Genomic DNA, 24,680 nt, shown 5'->3' on the forward strand with positions numbered 1-24,680 from the left:
GTCACAATCCGAAGTCCACAAGTTTCTTGGGGCATGTGCATTCTATCACATATGGATTTCGCACTCTGCACACATTGCGGAACCACTCTATCACCTGTTGTGGAAGGGGAAAACGTTCAAATGGAATCCGGAGCACACCAAAGCCATGAAGAAGCTGAAGAAAGCATTATGGAGAGCGGTAGCGCTTAAGCAGCCGAACTATGACAGACCGATCATAGTAACGGTTGATACAAGTAGTCGGGATCGGATGGGTCATCAACCAAACCGATCTAGATGGTTCACGATATCCGATCCAATTCGGAGCAAAGCTTCACAATGAAAGGAAATGCGGATATGCACAAGTTAAAAGAGAATTAAGGGGAGTGGTGTCAGCAATAAAATCTGATCGGGATCATTCTATTGGAGCTGAAGTAGTGATCAAAACGGATTGTCTACCAATAGTCCGGATGATGCGATGTTGCACAGTACCGGATGTGGCTATACTAAGATGGATTGCATATGTAAGGTCGTTTAATCCAAAGGTACGACACATCTCAGGAAAAGACAACATAGTAGCATATATGCTATCAAGGGCACAATTCAAAGACGACGTAGCCGAATAGGATAATGAAGAAGTTTCCAAAGACTACTTTACTTCAGAGCACATATGTCGGGTGAACGTAATTCAGGAGTTTCAGGAAGACGAATACGAGGGAGAAAGCTTGTTGATCTGGAAAGTGCTACAAGAAATTGAGGAATCATCAGACAATAAGGAAAAGAGAGTCGAGATTTGAAGGAAGAAACAACAAGTCTGAAAGTTCTTCTTGAACAATGGATTAATCTGGAGGAGGGAGCCGAAAAGATCAGATGACATACCACTACAAGTAGTCGGCACAAAGTTACAACAAAAACAAATATCCGAATTTCACGAATTTGATTGGGCTGGTCATCGGGGAACATGGGTGAGATTTGCAAAGATCAAGAAAAAATGTTGGTGGAAGAATATACAAGGATGTAGGGGAGTTCACGGAAAGCTACAAGAAATGTCAAATCTACTCCAGAGTTCAACACCGGGATTAATTACATTCGACATCCTCACTGACAATCAACTTAAAATGGATGGTTGACATCGTGGCCATGCTAACCGGGATAGGAAAAAAGAAGTACTTGGTGCTAGCTTGGGAGGATCTGATGAACCAAGTAGAAGGTCAGGTGCTACGGACGAAAACATGTTCTACAGTATGCCAATTTCTCTTCGAAGAAGTGTTCTGCAAGTATGGGTGCGTAGACAAGTGATAAAGCTAGGGAATTATTTGCCAAACATGGAGTACGGTTGATACTAACCATGACATACAATCCAGAAGCAAATGGGAAGATCGAACGAAGACAAAGTCCAATTGTAAAAGCACTTGCAAAAGCATGCGATGGAAGGATGACGATTTGGCTGCAGATGCTTCCGTATGCACTATGGGTGGATCGCTCAACACATAGTTCCATGACCGGTTATATGCCAGTGGAACTTATGACTAGACAAGCTCTGGGAATGCCTACAAAAACCGCAATTTCAACATGTACGGTGCTACCATGGAAGGAAGAGATGAGTCGAGAAGAGCTACTTGTAGTCCTTGTTGGGAATGTGTCCCTCCTATGGGAGGAGCTGGTTGGTTGGACAGAGAGCCAATAGTCAAAGAAAATTAGTAGTTGACTAGTCGTGCTAAGAGCCGACAGTCGAAGACAAGGAGTAGCCGACTGGTCGGGCCAAGAGCCGACAGTCAATGTCATGGAGAGTCGACTAAGAGAGAGTCGACATTAGATGATCCAAGTCGAAGACAAGACCGACTAGTCAGGCCAACCGGAGGGTCGACGACAAGACCGACTAGTCGGTCGATTGGATAGTTGACACAAGAGTTAGTTAGTCAAGTCGACTAGTCGATCAGTCGGTTGATTAACTGGTATTGTTATTACTATAATAATATAAGTGATAGTAGTAGGGATTATAATTGTAAATAGCCCATATAGTGTATAAGTATAAGTACACCTAGGGAAAAACCATAGAATAAGTGGTGTAGAGTAGACCATGTAGAGTAGATACAGATTAGAGCTTCAATAGCAGAGCATTGCTAAGAGGAGAGTGTGTGAGATAGAGTGACGGCGGTAGAGTTAACGAACCTGCCAAGAACCCTGAGTGGGTTATCCTCTGAGATGATCAGAGAATATCTGTAATCGTTTCTATATTCACTTGCATAGTGGAATCTATGTTCCCTTGGTTTTACTTGCTTAGGGTTTCCACGTAAAACTCTGTGTTTGTCTCTGTGTACTTTGCATTTTTTCTATACGTTTCAGCATATCTTGTTTGTAAATCTATGATCCCATCTCTACAAACTGGTATCAGAGCAATGAGGCGAAAGATGGAAGGAGGTGTGAGCAGCTTCCCAGGTATGATAGTTCTAAACTCTCAAAACTATGCAGATTGGAAGATAAAGATGGAAGACCTTCTCATAGTCAAAGACCTATATGAGCCCATCGACAAAGCAAAAATACGCACAGCAGTATTAGAGTCTGAATGGAGACTTTTGAAGAAAAAAGGCAGTGGCCACTATCAAAACTGTGTTGATGTAAGTGTCCTTCAGCATGTGGTGAACGATTCAAATGCCTACAAAATATGTGAGAAGTTGTCAGGTCTATATGAGAGGAAGAATGCCCTCAATAAAACATCTCTAATGAGAAAGATTGTAAGGCTGAAATACAGGGATGGGGAAAGCATAGTCAAGCATGTAAGCACTTTCATGGGGTATGTGAATCAACTTGCGGCAACCAAGTTTCCCCTTGAGGATGCAATGCAGGACATCCTCCTATTTTGTACCCTACTGGACAACGGGGAGAATCTGGTGGTAATTCTCAGCAACTCGTGTCAAGAAGAGAAGTTGTCTCTACAAGCAATAAAGACAAGCATCTTGAACAAGGAGACAAGAAGGAAGGACAAGGGTGTGTTGTCCCAGTTAGAGTCAAACTTGACTCACCATACCAACAAAGGAAGGAATAGACAAAGAAGGGATAAGTCCCAAGCTAGGTCCAAGTCCAGAGGAAAGTTAACATTATATGCAAGTGAAGAGTGTACTTGGGTAATCAACTCAAGTGCATCCTGTTGGGAATATGTCCCTCTAGTGGGAGGATGATCCGGCTGTTCGAAAAGCCGACAATCGAAGAGTCGAAAAACAGGAGCCGAGTTGATGAGGAACTTGGCCGAGGCCGAAACCGAAATCGTGTAAATAGCCAACTCAGGAGACTATATTTGTAAATAGTCTAAGTGTACGCCCTAGGAGGGCTACGTATGTAAATAACCAGAAAGTTGCGTAAGTATATATGCAACTAGGGCAAACTTTTAGTTATGTATGTAGAGTGATGAACAAAAAACTCTGTATGTGTAGAACTCTAGAACGTAAGAGAGCATGAGAGAGAGAAGTGTTAGCCGCGCCATAGCTGTGTGAGTAATAGCAAACGCGAAGAGCCTTGTGCGGCTGATACACTCGACAGAGTGTTGTATTCCTCTCGGTGTTTGTATATCCACTTTGTCTAGTGAAGAAATCTGTTCACCCGTGGTTTTTCCCTGTTTTAGGGTTTCCACGTAAAACTTTGTGCACTATTGTGTGTCTTGTTTTTCCTGGCATTTCTGTAATTCGTATTTTAGCATTGTCTGTTCATTGTGAATTAAATTTCCGCAACGATTTCTCAACAAACTGGTATCAAAGCTTGAGGTGCAAGCATGGAAGGAGGTGTGAGCGGATTCCCAGGTATGATAGTTCTGAACTCACAGAACTATGCAGACTGGAAGATCAAGATGGAAGACCTTCTCATAGTTAAAGACCTGTACGAGCCAGTCAACAAAACAGAAATACCCAGCGGGTTATTGGAGTCGGACTGGAAGCTTCTGAATAGAAAGGCGATGGCCACAATCCGACAATGTGTCGATGTAAGTGTTCTTCAGCATGTGGTGAACGACACGAATGCCCACGAGATGTGGTAGAAGTTGTCGGGTCTGTACGAGAGGAAGAACACGATGAACACAACCTCGCAAATGAGAAAAATCGTACGGCTGAAATACAGAGACGGTGAGAGCATCGTCGAACACATCAGCACATTTATGGGGTACGTAAATCAACTTGTTGCGACCAAGTTTCCCCTGGATGATGCAATGCAGGCCATCCTGCTGATGTGCACACTGCCGGAAAGCTAGGAGAACCTAGTGGTTACTCTGAGCACCTCTTGTCAAGAAGAGAACTTGTCTTTACAGACGGTGAAGACAAGCATCCTAAATGAGGAGGCTAGGAGGAAAGAAAAAGGATTCTTGTCCCAAACGAAGTCGAATCTGACTCAACATATGGACAGAGGAAGGGACCGGCGAAGAAGAAGTCCGCAGCGAACGGACAACTCCTATGCCAAATCGAAGTCCAGAGGTAAACCTGTGTGCTTGTATTGTGGAAAACCTGGACACTTCCAGAAGGACTGTCGACACATGAAGAAGGATAAGTTTGTCGGAAACAATGTCGAACCCTGGAAGATTCTGGATGACAAGAACACTTCGGCCACTGCTACAAGCAATGAGGAACTTCTATTCATTTGTGAACAGACAAGTGCAAATCTCGCAAGAGAAGAATGCACTTGGGTGATCGACTCCGGCGCATCCGATCACATTACTCCGTCGAGAGAGTATTTCTTGACTTACATAACCGGGGATCATGGCTATGTAAAGATGGGTGATAGTAGAGAATGCAAGATAACCGGAATCGGAAGTGTCAGCTTGACGACGTCGACAGGGTGTCGACTGACATTGAAGGATATTCGACACGTCCCCGATATCAGATTGAATCTGATATCGACTGGAAAACTTGATGACGAAGGCTACAGTGGTAGCTTTTGGAATGGCAAGTGGAAGTTCTGTCGAGGAAATCTCATAGTGGCCCGAGCACAGAAAGAAGGCACATTGTACATGATGCATTCCCGACTCTGCAAATCGGAGGTGAACGTGGCAGCCGACTCGGCAGGGGAGATATGGCATAAGAGGCTAGGACACATGAGTGAAAAGGGAATGCACCTATTAGCCGACCAAAACCTTCTACTAGAAGTCCAGGGAATGCACCTGGAGAAGTGTGTCGACTACTTAGCCGGAAAGCAGAACAGGACGGCATTCCACTTGAGACCACCGAGGAGAAGAGAAGTTGCACTGGAACTAGTACACACGGATGTGTGCTATGTGGATGCTCCATCGCATCGAGGAGGACAATACTTTGTAATGTTTATTGACGACTATAATCGAAAGACATGGGCCTTCATACTAAAGTTGAAGGATCAAGTATTGTCGGGTTTTAAGGAGTTCAAGGCAAGAACCGAAAGAGAGTTGGGTCAGAAACTGAAGGTTGTCCGAACCGACAACGGTGGCGAGTACAGAGGGCAGTTCGAGGAATACTGCAAGTGCCAAGGTATTCGAATCGAATACACAGTGCCAAAGACCCCAAAATTAAACAGGCTTGCAGAGAGGATGAATCGAACGATCATGGAGAGAGTAAGGAGCATGCACTCTCATGCAAAACTGCCGAAATCCTATTGTGTTGAGGCGTTGTACACAGCTGTTTATCTTATCAACAGGTCTCCCTCAATGCCATTAAAGGGTGATGTCCCACAAAGGGTGTGGACAGGGAAGGATGTCTCCTACCAACACCTGAGGGTGTTTGGATGTTTGGTGTATATGCATGTCCCAAAGGATTAGAGGTCAAAGCTCGACAGCAAGTCGAAAGCATGCATATTCATTGGATACTCGGAAGATGAGTTCGGTTATAGGCTATGGGACCTAGTCGACAAGAAGGTAGTGAGAAGTCAGGATGTAGTCTTTCTAGAAGACAAGACAATTGAAGACTGGAAGCAACAGAAGTCGGAACCAACTCCCCAGTCAACCTCGACTACCATTGACTTAAGGCCAACTGAGTTGTCACCAACAGCTGTAAGGAGACAGGCGACTGACAGAGCCGAATCCGAGTCGGTCGACTCGGAAAGACCGACAGACTATGAGTCAGAGTTGGCAGAGCTGCTGAAGTCAATTGATGAATATAAGTTGGAGTTGTCTAACCTGGAGATGCCGATTGACGAACAGAATCTTGAGCAGAGAGAAGAGTTGGCAGAGACATCCGGAAAAGAGCCAACTGTGGGTGGACGAAGATACCCACTCAGAGAAAGGAAGGCACCGATTACATATGCCAGTCAATACATCCTCTTGACTGATGATGGTGAACCGGAGTGCTATGAAGAAGCCATTGCTGACGAGAGTAAAGAAAAATGGCTTAGCGCGATGCAAGAGGAGATGGAATCCTTGCACGTGAATTACACCTACGACCTAGTAGAGCTGCCGAAAGGTAAGAGAGCACTCAGGAATAAATGGGTCTACAAGGTGAAGACTGGAGAAGTCAACATCGAGCCCAGGTATAAAGCCCGCATAGTGGTGAAGGGTTTCCAACAGAAGAAGGGCGTCGACTTTGACAAAATATTCGCACCAATCGTGAAGATGACATCGATTCGAACTGTTCTAAGCATAGCGGCCAACATGGATCTGGAGATCGAACAATTGGATGTCAAAACCGCATTTCTACACGGGGAGCTAGAAGAAGAAATCTACATGCAACAACCCAAAGGCTTTGAGGAGAAAGGGAAAGAGAATTTGGTGTGTCGACTGAGGAAAAGCTTGTACGGTCTAAAACAAGTTCCACGCCAATGGTACACGAAATTTGAGTCCTTCATGATGGAACATCGGTTCTAGAAAACACAGGCTGATCACTATGTGTTTGTCAAAAGGTACGAGGAAGGAGATTTCTTGATTCTCTTGCTATATGTCGATGATATGTTGATAGTCAGTCAAGACACAAGGAAGATTGGAAGCTTGAAGAAAGCTCTCGGCAAGTCATTTGCCATGAAAGACCTTGGACCGGCAAAGCAAATCCTAGGAATGCACATAACCTGAGACAGAGCTCGAAAGGTGCTATGGTTGTCACAACAAAAGTATGTGATGAAGATCCTAGAGAGGTTCAACATGTCGAATGCAAAGTCGATTGGCTCCGTGTTGCCGACAAATTGCAGATTGAATGCGAAGTAGTGTTCGAAAGGGCAAAAGGAAAAGGCTAAGATGAAGAAGGTACCATATGCCTCAGTTGTCGGTAGTCTAATGTATGTTATGGTCTGTACGAGACCGGACATAGTATTTGTTGTGGGAGCAGTAAGCAATGAAGTGGATACTCAGGTAACTGAAAGGCACCTCGGAGGTGTGGTTAAGGTATGGTGTCGGAAAACCTGTGCTGGAAGGTTTTACCGATTCAGACATGTCTGGAGATACCGACTCAAGCCAATCCACGTCAGGGTACGTGATGACCTATGCAGGGGGAGCAATGTTGTGGCAATCATGATTGCAGAAGTCTGTAGCCTTGTCAATACAGAGGCAGAGTATATGGCAGCGGTAGAGGCCGGGAAAGAGTTGATCTAGATGAGAAATTTTCTCACCGAACTAGGCATGAAGCAAAAGGAATTCTTGCTTCACTGTGACAGTCAAAGTGCCATACACCTAGCCAAGAACGTGGCATACCACTCCCGGACTAAGCACATACAGAGAAGGTATTACTGGTTGCGGGAGAGAGTCGAAGAAGGAGAGTTCTCCCTTGTGAAGATCCATACCGACAACAATGGATTTGACATGCTGACGAAGGACCTACCTAGGGACAGACTTCAGTGTCTTTCGGGAAAATACAGGACTGATAGATTTCCTCCCACAGGAGTGACGGGGGAGTTTGTTGGGAATATGTCCCTCCAGTGGGAGGATGATCCGACAGTTCGAAAAGCCAACAGTCGAAGAGTCGGAAAACATGAGTCGAGTCGAAACCGGAATCGTGTAAATAGCCAACTCGGGAGACTATATTTGTAAATAGTCTAAGTGTGCGCCCTAGGAGGGCTACGTATGTAAATAACCAAAAAGTTGTGTAAGTATATATGCAACTAGGGCAAACTTTTAGTTATGTATGTAGAGTGATGAACAAAAAACTCTGTATGTGTAGAACTGTAGAATGTAAGAGAGCATGAGAGAGAGAAGTGTGAGTCGCGCCATAGCTATGTGAGTAACAGCAAACGCGAAGAGCCCTGTGCGGTTGATACACTCGACAGAGTGTTATATTCCTCTCGGTGTTTGTATATCCACTTTGTATAGTGAAGAAATTTGTTCACCCGTGGTTTTTCCCCGTTTTAGGGTTTCCATGTAAAACTCTGTGCACTGTTGTGTGTCTTATTTTTCCTGGCATTTTTGTAATTCATATTTCAGCATTGTCTGTTCATTGTGAATTAAATTTCCGCAACGATTTCCCAACACATCCTTCCATATAATTCCGTCTAGAGAGTGTTTCTCGACTTACACATCCAGTGATCATGGCTATGTAAAGATGGGGGATAATGGGGAGCGTAAGATAGCCAGTGTAGGAAGTATAAGCCTGATGATGTCAATAGGTTGTCGATTGACTCTAAGGGAAGTTGGACATGTCCCCGATATCAGATTGAATCTGATATTGACTAGAAGACGAAGGCTATAGTGGTAGCTTTCGAAATGGCAAATGGAAGTTCTGTTGTGGAAACCTCATAGTGGCTTGAGCACAGAAAGAGGGCACATTGTATATATGCATGCCCGATTGTGCAAGTCAAAAGCAAATGTGGCGGCCGACTCGAGTGAAGAGTTATGGCATAAGAGACTACGCCACATGAGTGAGAAGGGAATTCATATCCTAGCCGACCAAGAACTTCTCCCATAAGTGAAAGGAGTACACTTGGAGAAGTTTTTCGACTGCTTAGTCGGCAAGCAGAATAGAGCAACATTCCACACAAGACCACGAAGGAGAAGAGAAGCTACACTCAAATTGGTGCACACCAATGTGTGCTATGTAGATGCTCCATCACATCGAAGTGGGCAATACTTCGTAACGTTTATTGATGACTATAGTCGGAAGACATGAGCCTTCGTATTGAAGTCGAAGGATCAAGTATTGTCATTCTTCAAGGAGTTCCAGGCAAGCACCAAAAGAGATTTGGGTAGGAAGTTGAAGGTTTTCTAAACTGACAATGGTGGCAAATATAAAGGGCAAATCGAAGAATATTGCAAGACCCAAGGCATTTGAATCGAATAGATAGTACTGAAGACCCCTAAGTTGATCGAGTTTGTAGAGAGGATGAATCAAATAATCATGGAGAGAGTAAGGAGCATGTTGTCGCATGCTAAGCTGCTGAAAACATATTGGGTTGAGGCAATGCATACAACTGTTTTATCTTATCAATAGGTCTCCCTCAGTGCCATTGAAAGGTGATGTCCCATAGAGGATGTGAACAAGAAAGGATGCTACAAGTTGTGGGACTTAGTCAACAAGAAGGTAGTGAGGAGTCGGGACGCGGTCTTCTTGGAGGACAAGACAATTGAGGACTGGAAGCAAAAGAAGTCGGATTTGACTTCCCAATCGACTCCCACTACCACCAACTTAAGGCCAAGTGAACCGACGCAGTCAGTTCTTCGAAGACAGCCAATCAGCACAACCGAATTAGAGTTGGACGACTCGGAGCAACCAACCAACACAGATGAGTTGGAGTCGGTGGACCTACTGAAGTCGATCGAAGAATATGAGTCGGAGGTGGCTAACCCTCATGGACCAATCGACACATATGAACCCGATCCAAGAGAAGAGCTGTCAAAGACATCCGAACAAGAGCCGACAACGAGTAGAAGGAGATACCTACTCAGAGAAAGGAGAGCACGAATGACATATGTCAGTCAATACATCCTCTTCACTAATGAAGGTGAGCTTGAGTGCTATGATGAAGCCATTGCTGACGAGCACAAGGAGAAATGGCAGAGTCCAATGCAAGATAAGATGGACTCCTTGCATGAGAATTACACCTACGACCTGGTCGATTTACCGAAAGGTTAGAAAGCACTTAGAAATAAATGGATCTATAGCGTGAAGACTAGAGAACTCAACACACCCAGGTATAAAGCCTGCATTGTGGTGAAGGGGTTTCAACAGAAAAAGGGTGTCGATTTCGACAAGATTTGCACACTAGTCGTGAAGATGACATCAATTCGAACTATTCTGAGCATAGCTGCCAGCATGGACTTGGAGATCGAAGTTAGATATCAAAACAACATTCTTGCACTAGGAGCTAGATGAAGAGATCTACATGCAACAGCCCAAAGGCTTTGTGAAGCAAGGGAAAGAGAACCTTGTGTGTCGACTGAAGAAAAGCTTGTATAGTCTAAAACAAGCTCCACGCCAATGGTACAAGAAGTTTGAGTTCTTCATGAAGGAACATAGGTTCTAGAAGATAGAGGTTGATCATTGTGCGTTCGTAAAAAGGTATGATGAAGGAGACTTCTTAATTCTCTTACTATATGTGGTTGACATGTTGATAGTCAGACAAGACATGAAGAGAATTTTGAGCTTGAAGAAAGCATTAGGCAAGTCGTTTGCCATGAAAGATCTTGGACTTGCCAAACAGATCCTAGGGATGCACATAGTTCGAGATAGAACTAAGAAAGTGTTGTGGTTGTCACGAGAGAAGTATGTGACAAAGATCTTAGAGAGGTTCAACATGTCGGAAGCAAAGCCAGTCGACTCTATGTTGCCAATCAACTGCAAGCTGAATGCAAAGCAATGCCCTAGAGGGGAGAAAGAAAAGGTTGAGATGAGGAAAGTACCATATGCCTCGGTCGTCGGCAATTTAATGAATGCTATGGTCTGTACGAGACCAGACATAGCATACATATTAGAGAAGTTCAATCATTCCTTGGGTTTGTCGGGTTTTTGCAAAAATCTCTTTGCAATTATTCCCAATTCACGACGTCATTTACTGATCTTCTAAAAGGTCAAACACTTAAGTCTACAAAACCTATTGTATGGAATGCTACACTAGACCTCGCCTTTAAGGAACTTAAGGACCTTGTGTGCAAGGCTCCTTCGCTTCTTTTACTAGATCCTTCAAAACCTTTCCAGGTTGAAACCAACGCAAGTGATTATGCTATAGGTGTCGTCCTATATCAAGATGGTAAACCAATAGCATTTGAGAGTACAAACAAAACTTGATTCTGCTCAGTGTAGGTATACCGTGCAAGGAATTATTTGCATTTATTCCTGTGCTAAAGTCATGGCACCATTATCTTTATGGAAATCGTTTTGTGGTAACTACAGACCACGAGTCCTTGAAATATTTTTGTGACCAACAAGACCTCAAAGGTCGTAAGGCATGATGGGTAGATCTCATCCAAGAGTTTGATTTTTCCATACGATACCGTAAAGGTTCCATGAACATTGTCGTTGATGCACTAAGTCATATCCGTGAAGTTAACATGCTTAGCTTCACTGAAATAACACCATATCTTTATAATCACCTTCGAGGAAAGTATCTTGATGACAATTATTTTGGAAAATATTGGGCAAAAGTTGAGTCTGGAATAGATATCACCACATCCTCGAAGGAATCCTTCCACATTGCTAATGGTCTGCTCTACCGTTGTCGTGAAGAAAACCGTCCCTTAGCGTAATCGGTGCATAGCGCGCGTGAACCGGCTCTTCACACGTGCGCGCCCTTTAATGTATATAATAGAGAATTAGGTACAAAGGTATATCCTAGGTAGTTAGATTCGGTAGGTAGGAAGTTAATGAGGGAAACGGCTCCCTTCTTGAAGCTATAAAAGAGAGGGAGACGCGGGGAGAAGGGGACTAGGAATTTTATTGAGGAGGACGAAGTGCTATCGGACCGAAACCGAACGCTTCTCCTTTGTTCGTTCTCCATCGCTCTTCTCTGCAGGTTTTCGGGAGGCTCGCGCTGCTTCAAGGAACGCCCGTGTGCTTCCGGCAGCACCTCCATCCTATCCCCTTTCGTGCGCAGACGAGCAGGCATCGGCATCTGTTCGTCGGCATGTTCGGTTGTAACCACTCGCGTGCTCTGTTGTTTATTTGTCATTCGTTAATATACAAACATTCGTGTCTCTCTGTCTCTGTGTCCATTCGTGTCTTCTGCGTTGACGGGCCGTGTCCCTATGTTTCTTTGCTCACACGTAACCGGGCGTCTCTCTCTTTCTCTTTCCCCTTCTATCACCTGCTCTTCGGTTCAAGACCTCGGTGGTCCCGCCTCGTTTCTCCATGCACGCGCGTAGTAACGCGACATCTTTGGTGAACCCGACGTGAAACAGGCGGCAGAGGAGCAGAAGATGAGGGGGTCGGATCTTGCGGAGGCCATGGCTTCGGCCGTGGACCAGATAGTGAGCGCGCGCGAGGGAACCGGCGCCCTTGACAGGGCTATTGAGGCGATCGTCGGTACGATCGGCCGGTTAAGTGGAAAGGATGCCACGAGTTATTTGGCGTCCTACCGGGCGGAGATGTTGATGAGGGATATTCCGGAAGAGAGGCGTCTTGCCGGATTCCCTCGAGTGGCGATGTCGGGCATCCATGCAGAGGTGCTCGAGGTCCGGGCGGAGAGCCGGACCTGGGAGGAGTTCGAAGTACGGCTCCTGGAGAAATACGGGTTGGATGACGCGCTTCGGCTTTCAAAGCGGGGCTTCATGGAGTGGGTGGAGTCCCCCAACAAAGGAAGAAATGTGTCGGTACTCTTCCGGGAGTTTGAGGAACGCTTTGCGCACCTTTCGGCGCTCGATCGGACCGTTCTGGACACAAGTCGTGTCCTACTGTTTGTGAAATCGGTTGACGCACGGGATCGGGAGCAAGTGGGCTCCTTACTGGAAACTGAAGACGGGTTGACGGCCGACTGGGCCGCGGTAAAAAGAGTCTGCGGCCGTTTTGACAAACGGTGGGAGTGGGCTGATACAAGGGCAGGTCCTGTCGCAACAAGGAAGCTCGAACCAATACCATAGGCGCGAAAGGAAGAGACCCGGGAGTGGCTCGAAACCGGTTCGGCTTCGACCGGCGTGGTCCGAGGCTCGTCCGGGGGAACAGCTTTGGAGGAGTTGACACGAGCAGTAAAGGATCTCCAGATCGCCCAGGCTCGAAGGGAAGGCAGCGAACAAGCTTGTGACCGACGGCCTCCGGCAGGAAATAGATGCATGTGGTGCGACAAGGTCGGCCACATCCGGAAATACTGCGGGGACTTTGCGGAGGCTTTGAGAAGCCAGGTAGTGTACCTATGGGAAGGTCGAGTGCACGCCAGCGATACCCGGAGGGCCCTGAACCGAAACGACGAGCGAGGAGGAATGAAAAGGCTGATGGAAGAGGCGGAGGCCCGGCACGCGGAGACCGTCCACTACTCGGCGTCAACCGGTATTCGGGTCGGAGGCAGCGAGGCCCGGAAGGAGAGCAAAGCCGGGTTCTGGCCGACGATGCTGGAAGGCCTCGCCGGTGCCCGACTAAGGAAAGACGAGGCGGACCGCGCGGAGAAGCGGGTCCATGAGGTAACCGGGTGGAGTGACCCGGTCGAAGAAAAGACGGGTTTCATCGAAGCAGCTTGCCAGAACTACGAGGCTCTGGTTGAAGACAAACGGGTAGGTAAAACCGGAGGGGCCGGACCCTCACAGAGATACGAAACCCGATTCGGGCCGAAACGGAACGAGGCCGGTGAGACCAGTGCCCGAGATAACCACAAGAAGGGCGGATACTGGTTGGGCACAAAGATCGAAAGGACCATGGACCTACGAAAGGTCCTGGAAGAACGAATCGTCGACAGCAAGGTGGAACTGTCGTTGCGGGAGGTGCTCGGAATCGCCAAGAAGGAGTTCCACGACTCCATCGTAAACTTGGTGAAGAGGAAGAGGTTGTCGACGGAGATAGAACCGGAAAGGCCGGTGGAGGTGCGGACGACGCACATAGAGGACATGGCGCTGGAAGACGAGTGGGCGGAGAGCCACTATTCGAGGCCACACTGGGCCCGAGCGACCACGGAAACCACGGTGAAGATCGGAGATGTTCAGGAACCGGTGGTGGCGCTAGTGGACCACGGTTCGGAAATAAACCTGATGTCCATGGACTTCTACAAGAAGGGGAAATGGTCGGTCAACACCAAGCACAGGTGTAAGATACGAGCGGCGACGCGCGCCATCGAGGAACTACACGGGGCCTGCCCAAACGTGCGAGTCAAGATCGGCGACGTCGAGATAGACCAGCACTTCTTTGTGCAGGAGACGTCCTCGCACCCAGTCATACTGGGAGAACCGTACATTACGGCAGCACGGATGGAGACCAAGGTGCTGAACAACAAGTCGGCTTACGCGAGGGTCAAGAGTCAGGACGGGCGTCATTCGATCCAGTTCTTGACGGTGCGACCGAACCACGAGCGAAACCGCGAGTCCCTCGGTGGCGAGAACCGAGAGGATTTTTAGAGAGGGCTGTCAAGGCGTGGGGCCGCGATAGTCCGGACACTCCGGGAAAACCCCACAAATGTATGATAGAGGCGAAACCGAAGAAACCTTGTACCATAAGTAGGAAGTTTTGTTTCTCCGACAACGGAGGGTGTACGATAGTTGGCGTCGTTGGCCGAGAAAAGACAAGGGCGGAAGAGCGACTTCGGGCGTGCGGAGTTCTCAGGCCCAGCGAGGAAATCAATGGAGCCGTGGAGGCGGTCTCCTTCGACGATACCTTGGGAATACTACGAGAGGTGGTCGGAGAGGGCCTTAAACAAGACCGGACGATACCGGTTTGTTCAGAAGAGATGTACGAAGTCATCGCGGACTTTAGTCAAGGGCTCGAGTCGGATCGGACGGCCCGGGTTAACACGAAGTACAAGACTATGGACCGGAAGGTAAGGCCAGTCGCGGCACCCTTACCGGAGGGCAGCGAGTTGCGAATCAAGGGGGTCGCGTTGGACCCCAGTTTACGAGATCCGGCCTGCATAGGACACACCTTCACCGACAGAACGCTACGGGAGCTCAAAATCGATGGGGGCGGGTTCCTATTGCCGGCGGAAGAAGACCGGTTTCGGAGAGTGCTTGGAAGGCACGGGAAAGCCTTCGCATTCTCACCGGAAGAGATCGGGTGCGTAGACCCGACAGTCGTGAAGCCAATGGTGATATTCACGGTACCGCATGTGCCGTGTAATCTCAAACCAATTCCGATACCGAGAGCTCACATCCCGGAGCTGATGGAGCTGTTGAGGCAGAAAGTCGATATGGGCATCCTCGAACCGTCGAGTGCCCTGTACTCGAACCGGTGGTTCACCGTACCGAAGAAGAATGAGACGTTGCGCTTCATTCAAGACCTGCAACCAGTCAACAGAGTGACCATTCGGAATGCAGGAATCGGACCAACGATAGACGAGTTCGCGGAGGCCTTCGCCGGAAGGTCGATCTACTCGGTCGGTGATCTGTACTCGGGATACAATCAGTTCCAACTAGCCGTAGAGAGCAGAGACATTACGACGATGCGGACTCCTCTCGGCCTAGTGCGGATGTGTACCCTGCCACAAGGAGGGACGAACTCGGTGGCCCACATGGTGAATGCGATGAACAAGGTGCTCAGGGATTGTATCTCGGACATCACCATGCCATTCTTGGACGACATCCCGATCAAGGGATGTCTAGTGGAGGAAAAGGACGAAACGATCGGACCGGACGGATGCCGGAAATTCGTGGCGACACACATTGACGACTGCGAGAGAGTGTTGCAGAGGCTAGAGGACGCGAGGCTCACATTCTCCGGGGAGAAATCGGCCTTCGGGCAATCAAAGATCATGGTCGTCGGACATCTATGCGGACCGTATGGCCGGAAACCGTCTCCGGCTAAGGTGGAAGCCATCTCCGCAATGAAGCCCGACTGTAACTCAGTCACGGAGGTACGGAGGTTCTTGGGAACATGCGTGTTCTACCACATATGGATCCCGCATTACGCCCACGTTGTCGAGCCGCTATACGGGTTGTTGAAAAAGGGGCGAAGATTCGAGTGGCGAGACGAGCATACGGAGTCGGTCCGAAAGATGAAGGAGGCTCTTGCTGCAGCTCCGGCACTCCGGAAGGCTGTCTACGAGAAAGGCACTCCCATCTACATAACGGTAGATACAAGTCCGACCGGGATCGGATGGGTCATCAACCAAGAAGATGAGGACGGCATTCGGTTCCCAATCTGGTTCAGCGCGAAGGTCCTCAGCGAGCGACAGCGAGGATACGCCCAGGTTAAACGCGAACTCTGGGGTATCGTTTCGGCGGTGAAGGCCGATAAAGACTATCTGATCGGGATAGAGGTGATTATCGAGACGGACTGCCTGCCGATTCTCGGCAAGGTTTCCAGATGCGCAACCCCGAACCTGGCAATGCTCAGGTGGATAGCGTACATCAAGTCCCTGGATCCGGAAATACGACACATTTCCGGGAAAGACAATGTCATGGCCGACATGCTTTCGAGGGCGCGATTCGATGACGAGGGCGGCATGGTTTCGGAGGACGAGGAAGTCGGCGTGGACTTCTTCGAGGCGGCTTACATGACAACCGAGGGGGGGAGCACTCCGACGCTTAACGATTTCAACGAGAGCAAGTACGATGGGGAGTGGCTGCAGATTGGGGGATTCTTAAGGACGATGACGTCAGACGCGTCATGGACAAAGGACGAGGCCAACCGGATCCGGAAGAAAGCGTACCGATTCTTTCTCCGGGACGGATACTTGTGGAAGCACCCGAAGAAGACGAACGGCATCCCGCTCCGAGTAGTGGCGATGGAGGAGGAACAGGAGGAGTTGTTGAAGGCCTACCACGACAGCCCCTGGGCTGGACACCGTGGGACGTGGGCCACATTCGAGAAACTAAAGGGGAAGTACTGGTGGCCGAGACTGTACCGGGACGTGCATCGGTTCGTGACAACTTGTCAGAGCTGTCAGATTCACTCCATAGTCCGACATCGGGACGAGCTTCACCCTACATACCCTCCGGCAATCCACTTCAAATGGATGGTAGATTTGGTGACGATGCCGATGGGCGTAGGGCAGATGCGATATCTGGTGTTGGCCCGAGAGGACCTGACGAACCAGGTGGAAGGCCGAGCCCTGCAGAGCAAAACAACCGCGGTCGTGTGTCGGTTCCTGATCGAGGACGTGATATGCCGGTACGGGTGCGTCGGGAAGATTGTGGTTGACCGCGGGGAGTTGGACACCGAAGAGGCCGAGGAGCTGTTCGACCGGTTAGGGGTCAAGCTCTCGCTCACCACAACGTACAATCCGGAGGCGAACGGGAAGGTGGAGCGCGGACACAGACCGATCGTCAAAGCGCTAGTCTGGGCGTGCAGAGGCCAGGTCGGGAACTGGCCACGACTGTTACCTTATGCCTTGTGGGCGGACCGGACAACGCACAGTTCGGTAACCGGGTTCATGCCGTCAGAGCTCATGTTCGGACAGAAGCCGATCATGCCGATGGATTGGACGATCTCCTCTTGGGCAACAGTAGACTGGAGAGACGAGATGAGCCGGGAAGAACTGCTAGCGGCGCGTATACGGCAGCTCGAGTGGAGGCCAGAGGACGTGGAACGAGCAACGGAGAGACTTCGAACGGCGAGGATGAAGAACAAAGCCCGGTTCGACCGAACACACCGGCTCCGACCAAAGAAGATCGAGGAAGGCGACTGGGTGCTAGTCTCCATCAGCAGCCTCAACAACCAGCACCGGGCAACACGGAAGTTTGCAAAGCGGTGGTTCGGGCCTTACGTGGTAACGAGCGCCAACGACAACGGGACATATCACCTGGCGGAACTCGACGATACGAGGATGGCGATACCGGTAGCAGGGAAGCAGATCAAAGCGTTCAAGAAACGCCACGACGGCGAACCGAATCTAAGAGGCCTGGACAGCGACGACGAACAGTCCGAAACGGGGGACGAACCGATGGACGAGGAACCGGAACCCGGACCGGTTTTCTCCAACCAAAACCCAATTTTGGCGCATACCGGTGGATGCGCGGTTAGGTGGGGGCGGATGTCGTGAAGAAAACCGTCCCTTAGCGTAATCGGTGCATAGCGCGCGTGAACCGGCTCTTCACACGTGCGCGCCCTTTAATGTATATAATAGAGAATTAGGTACAAAGGTATATCCTAGGTAGTTAGATTCGGTAGGTAGGAAGTTAATGAGGGAAACGGCTCCCTTCTTGAAGCTATAAAAGAGAGGGAGACGCGGGGAGAAGGGGACTAGGAATTTTATTGAGGAGGACGAAGTGTTATCGGATCGAAACCGAACGCTTCTCCTCTGTTCGTTCTCCATCGCTCTTCTCTGCAGGTTTTCGGGAGGCTCGCGCTGCTTCGAGGAACGCCCGTGTGCTTCCGGCAGCACCTCCATCCTATCCCCTTTCGTGCGCAGACGAGCAGGCATCGACATCTATTCACCGGCCTGTTCGGTTGTAACCGCTCGCGCGCTCTGTTGTTTATTTGTCATTTGTTAATATACAAACATTCGTGTCTCTCTGTCTCAGTGTCCATTCGTGTCTTCCGCGTTGGCGGGCCGTGTCCCTGTGTTTCTTTGCTCATACGTAACCGGGCGTCTCTCTCTTTCTCTTTCCCCTTCTATCACCTGCTCTTCGGTTCAAGACCTCGGTGGTCCCGCCTCGTTTCTCCACGCACGCGCGTAGTGACGCGACACCGTAATGGGAAGGTTTGTGTTCCAAATTTGCCTGAGGTCAAAAAGAGAATTCTTTTTTAATGCCATGATGCACCCTCAACAGGGCACACTCGTTCTCATCTCCACTCAATTCTATTGGCCAAAGATGCATCCTGACATACATAACTATGTGACTAAATGCCACCAATGTCAAGTTAACAAAGTAGAGCGAGTTAAAGCCACCGGACTTTTACATCGCTTGGACATTCCCAATAATAAGTTGGAAAGTATATATCCATGGATTTTATTGGTTAGCCTTCATCGCACCCAAAAAGGCCATGATGCCATAATGGTTGTGGTTCATCGAGTAACTAAAATGGCTAGATTTATTCCTACTAAAACCAAGGTAACAGCTCCTGAATTGGCTTACCAATTTGTTGATGAGTTATTTCATGGGTTACCAATGGATATCGTGAGTTATCGAGATCCAAAGTTTACTAGCGACTTTTGGATCCAAGTCTTTAAGAAGTTAGAAACTACGTTGAGCATGAGCTCCACGAATCATCCTCAGTCCGATGGACAAAGAGAACGAGTAAACCAAATTATTGAGGACATGCTCCAGCATACGTTGGTGGAAAACCAACAAAATGGGAACGTTATCTCCATATTTGGAGTTTGCTTGTAACAGCTCCAAGCATACATCGACGGGATATAGTCCTTTTATGTTGATGTATGGTGTTTAGCCATGAGCCCCAATTGATGTTAATATACATCATGATGAGTTGCGAAGTACGCAAAACTTTCTTTGGGATATGCAAGATATGTTGCATATTGCACGAGATAATATAAAAACTGCTCAAGATAGAGTGTGTTTTATGCCGGTCATAATAGGCAACCTCGTGTATTCAACCCTAGACAAATCTCTTTTTATTTCGTTTTCTTTTTCTTGAAAGATTTTCTTCAATAGTATTAAAAACATCGAAAAAGTACAAGTAAAAGTTATCTGCCCGTAGGCTTACAACATAATGTATGTACACCTAAACTTGTACATACAAAAACAACTTATGTAGGGATGTTGAACCTTAATACGGTACATTAGCATGTTGGTTTTATATCAAGAAAGGGTCCTAGAAGATGATAGTGCCATTGAGGTCTTTGACTTGTCACTACAAAGAGAGGCACCTTCCTCCAGAAGTGAAGAAGCTTCATCCTTCTTTTATGAATATTTTCTAGAGAACCATACATGTTATCACATTGCCCACGAACTACTGTCAACAATGTTTCCCATATCTCAAGCAATACCTCTAGAAGACCAAGCTTTGCTGCATCGTAAAGTCGACTGCACCTACATTTCCATAATACCCATAATGTTATCGTAGTCACAGTTTTCCAGATCGCACCTACTTTCGAGGTTGTTGAAACGGACTAACCGATATCAATCTTCTGTTATGTACCATCATGGCCTCTTGTATATCATCTACCTCATACAACATCAAGCCAGAGTGTAAAATTCCCCACACCACTACTCCCCATGAGAACAAGCAACCAACATTGATTGTTAGGAATAAAGAAAGAACTTTATTCCATACTTGTTGAGCCAAGGGACAAGACTAGAGGGCATGCTTAGTAGTCTCCGGAATTGCATAGCAAAATCCACATTGCCTAAGATTATGTGCTACATTCCCTTTTAACGTCTGGCCAGCTGGTAATGTTGCATGCACTAATAGCCATCTAAAAAGAATAAATTTAGAGGGCCCCTTGAAAGACCAGATCCATCTCCAATATGTTTTCAACTGCAACGTTGAAACACCCTAGTTAGTCCAATGTTTTTGTGTTGTTGGCGCCATTACATTCATAGACCTTAGTAATGACCTTCCTAGCTTTACTGAATACTGAAAGAAGGGAACCTTTATGATCTGTTCCCCCAAGGAATACTTCATATATATCTCTCAATTTACTAGATGCCACCACTTAGGTGTCTCTCTAATTTTAAAGTTCCAAAAATAAAGTGTTTGACCTTTCATGTTGATTTGCAATTATTTTATAAATTTAAATGTATAGACATATATTATATGTGCACTAATGTTTCAATTTTACGCTCCCGAGATCCTACTTCCATTCCTACCTCAAATATCTTGCTATTATGTTGATGCAAACAAAGAAATGATGAAACATGGGAAGGAGTTACTCTTGTGTGTGGACGCACAACATATGTTTGTTGCTATAAATTATTTACCAGTAATAATCTTATTTCTATGTTCTCGTTCACAAAGGAATGAACTATCCAATCAAGTCTTTGTCCACTTTCATGTATGGTATATTAAAACTTCCTAGGCAAAATTTTGTGAATCCATGGAGATACTTTTTTGGGTGCATCTTGTATTTTGTCAATAAGTTATTTACTAGGTGAATTATTTTCTATTCAGGTGACTGATCTCTCAAGTGTTTGGCCTAACCTTGAGTGTATTGGAGTAGACGTCTTACTCGACCAACAAACAACACATTTCTGTGGTCATCACTAACTATGTCACTAATGGCATTGCACAACTACAATATGTAAGAGACAGAGTTTGCAGCGCCCATAGTGATGTGTTTTTACATCACAAAAGCCCTATGTTGTAGTAGTGCAACATCTCCCACGCAAGCAATAGGAAGACAACTTAGAGATGACCTTTCGCCACCTTTCATGGAGATAACATACCAATTCTTCGCACATGTATCATGGGTGCAATTCAATTCATAATTGCACCAACATGAACCCACCTCTCTCTATATCTATCAATCTATATATATTTCTCCCCCATCCACCTTCATATATGCCTTGGAGGGATCATCTAAATTTGACATCACATTTGCAATAACAACCATTAGCATATTCGTGACAAAAGGATTCATCTATCTTATGATGAACATATCTTGAAAGAGTTGAAACAACTCCATATGAATGGATCAAAGCCTTGAAAAAACACACACTATCAACAAACCTAGAATCAAAAACTGGAAATGAATATACTAGAAGCATGTTCTAAGCCATGGTCAATCGAGACAAGGACCAATGCCTTAAACATGTACGAAGAAGTCGTTGTCGAATTGTCAAATTGTGACCACAGTGTATGCAAGGATTACCAAAACCAATGTCTGGCAATGTTCTTGAGATCATAGGTGGAGCCTGGAGGAATATATCATGGATATCAAGGCCTTTGATGCCCATGATCGTTTCAACGATGAAAGTGGAGTAAAACCTATATGTGCCTTATGTTCGATCCTAGACAATGGGGGGGGCGTAGAACGGAACATGTGTCATGCTCCAAGATGAGTGAGTGAGTGTGCAATGTGTGGACAAGGTGACGTCAATGGGGCAAAGCACAAGAAGTAGGAGATGTATGAAATAAATATGTACTATAAATACACTTGGAAGCGACTTTAGTGCTAACTAGCCTAAGCACTCTTAGCGTCGGGTGGTGCCTTTTATCTATTTCTATGCTATGTGTGTGTGAGTATTATAAATATATACATATATATTCACACACACATATATATATATATAGCTTTTTGCGCTTTTGCGTTTCTAGGCCAAATATAACATACATATATGTCTGTCTGCAGGATGGAGGTCCTTCTTCCAAAAACAGAGATAGAGGTAGAGATTAGAGGGCAGAGGGAGAGAGAGAGAGAGAGCCATCCATCCATGGATGAGGTGTGGAAGACCCTGTGCTCCCTCATGGCGGCCATCGCCTTGGGCTTGAACCTCCTGCCCTGGCCCCTCCGCCAGAAGCTGGAGCAGCTCCTCCGCCGCCTATGGGACCACCTCTTCTCCACCTCCGACCCTTTCGCCTACGCCCACATTCCCGCCGCCGCTGGCTCCGCCCTCCAACGCCTGCACCTCACCTCCTTCCTCCACCACGACAGCTACCACCTCCACCTCCTCCACTCCCTCACCAATCCTCTCTACGACGACGTCTCCCTCTACCTCTCCTCTCTCGACCTCCACCTCCGCTCCAAGCACCTCAACGTCTATGGCCTCCTCCTCCTACCTCCTCCTCCTCCTCCTCCTTCCTCTTCTGCTGCTGCTACTTCTAATCATGATAACAGCGCCGCCCCCGCCCCCAAGATCAGCCCCTTCCTTTTCGGGCTCCCCTCCGGCCACACCCTGGACGACACCTTCCAAGGTGCTCGCGTCTGGTGGACTCACACCTCCTCCACCACTGACGCCTCCAATACCTCGCTTGCTTCTGCATCGGCGCCTAGGGCTAGCAACCCTTGGCCTCCTCCTGCGTCCGCCTCTGATGATTCCTTCTCCTCCATTCATAACAATAATAATAATAATCCCGCCTTCGTCCTCACCATGCTCAACTCCGACAAGCCCCGCCTGCTGAAACCCTACCTCTCCCACATCTCCACCGTTGCGCAGTCCCTCCGGGACCGCAACAAGCTCCTCACTTACTACACCAACAGGGCCCATGGCGCCGCCTGGGCCCCCTTCCTCTTCAAGCACCCCTCCACCTTCCACACCATCGCCCTCGCAGACGACCTCGCCCAACGCATCCGCGCCGATCTGCTGGCCTTCTCTGAGTCTGAGGAATTCTATCACAGCATCGGCAGGCCGTGGAAGCGCGGCTACCTCCTCCACGGCCCCCCTGGCACCGGCAAATCCAGCCTCATCGCCGCCATAGCCAACTTCATGCACTACGACGTCTACGACCTGGAGCTCACGAATGTGTACAGCAACACGGAGCTGAAGCAGCTCCTGATGCAGACGAAGCGCAAGTCCATCGTGGTCATCGAGGACATAGACAGCGCGGCAGCGGCTGCGGCGGCCAGCGTTTCGAGCATATCTAGGGCAGGCGGCCATAGCAGCACCAGGGATGGACATGGACATGGACATGGACATGCACATCATCTTCAGTACTCTGACGATGAAGATGGCGATGGAGATGGAGATGGAGATGGAGATGATACGCACAAGCACAAGCACAAGCACAGGATTGCGGATGAAGATGGGAAGCAGCAGCTTCTGACGCTGTCGGGTCTGCTGAACTTTGCAGACGGGCTCATGTCGAGCTTCGGGGAGGAGCGGATCTTCATATTCACGACCAACCACAGGGAGAGGCTGGACATGGCGCTGCTGCGCTGCGGGCGGATGGACATGCACATCCTCCTCAGCTACTGCTCCTTCTCAGCGTTGAGGAAGCTGGCCTTCAACTACCTGCAGGGCCTGACGGAGCACCCTCTGTTGGCGGAGCTGGAGGTGGCTATGGCGGCGGCACAGCTCACGCCGGCGTCGGTGGCGGAGATACTGATCAGGAACAGGAAAGATCCAGACGAGGCTCTGCGCCAGGTTCTGGCGGCCGCTAAATGTAGCGTTAGCCGCTCCTGCAGAGAACAAGAAGACCCACGACAGACAAAAACGGGAAAAAAAAAACCCCCACCACCAATTTTAGTTAGTTAGCGCCCCGCTAAAAACAGTAAAACTAACAAATAAAAACCCTTCCTCCAAAACGTCTTTCTTCCTTCCTTCCTTTCCTCTCTTCTTCCTCTCCTCTCTATTTTGTATCAAATTTGAAAAAAGCAAAAGCAATACGCATCACGGCATTATGTACCACAAAAATGTTTGGTTTGCCCCTAGTACTTTTATTGCCTACCCTCTCATGTGAAGGAAGGTCTTTGTTTCGACAAGCAATTCCTCGCGCCACCCGTCGGTGCCTCTCTCAGAGGCTCATAAAATAATTATAGGCATTGTTGGCATGCAATATTGGTTCATGACCGGTTGTTGTACACCATCATGCTTGTCCCATCCACTCACACAGCTTGTGTGACGATGGAACAGAGTTTCTAAGAAAAACGAATATGTGTGTTAATGCTCGCCCTTCTGATAATTAGATGGGAACTCGAGAGATACCTTGTTTGGAAATGATGTGATCGCTTTATATACACATTGGTGCTATGAAGCCAAAGTCCCCATCTCTCTTACTCGTTGATTGTCATTGATTCCTTGTTTTGAATGAAGTGAATACTTTAGATACACATTGGTGCTATGAGGTTATACTTCACCTACCTAGTATTGATTCATTGTTTATTAGGTTTTGATTATTTATTAGTTGTATATAATAATCGACAATGGTTCGTTT

At 47.7% G+C, this 24,680-nt stretch overlaps 1 protein-coding gene across 1 annotated transcript; it reads left to right on the forward strand.

The window, feature by feature from the left end:
* Positions 1-1,324: 1,324 nt before the first annotated feature.
* Positions 1,325-24,001, forward strand: LOC147855457 (AAA-ATPase At4g25835-like). Its single transcript, XM_087330076.1, has 6 exons — positions 1,325-1,643; positions 2,323-2,397; positions 2,449-2,770; positions 22,159-22,745; positions 22,827-23,365; positions 23,459-24,001. The coding sequence occupies exons 1-6, from the start codon at positions 1,325-1,327 to the stop codon at positions 23,999-24,001; spliced, it is 2,385 nt and encodes a 794-aa protein (XP_087186202.1).
* The last annotated feature ends 679 nt before the right edge of the window (positions 24,002-24,680 follow it).

The sequence above is a fragment of the Azolla caroliniana genome, unplaced genomic scaffold (genome assembly GCF_043228905.1).
Source record: "Azolla caroliniana isolate FFs.n. ecotype wild unplaced genomic scaffold, voAzoCaro1.0.p SCAF_14, whole genome shotgun sequence".
NCBI lineage: Eukaryota > Viridiplantae > Streptophyta > Polypodiopsida > Salviniales > Salviniaceae > Azolla > Azolla caroliniana.

Coding starts and splice junctions, on each gene's coding strand:
- LOC147855457 (XM_087330076.1), top strand. CDS start 1,325: ATGACATACAATCCAGAAGCAAATGGGAAGATCGAACGAAGACAAAGT. Junction 2,771..22,158: donor CATGTAAGCACTTTCATGGG/GTATGTGAATCA, acceptor GTCTGTCTGCAG/GATGGAGGTCCTTCTTCCAA. Junction 22,746..22,826: donor TCGCGTCTGGTGGACTCACA/CCTCCTCCACCA, acceptor GGCCTCCTCCTG/CGTCCGCCTCTGATGATTCC.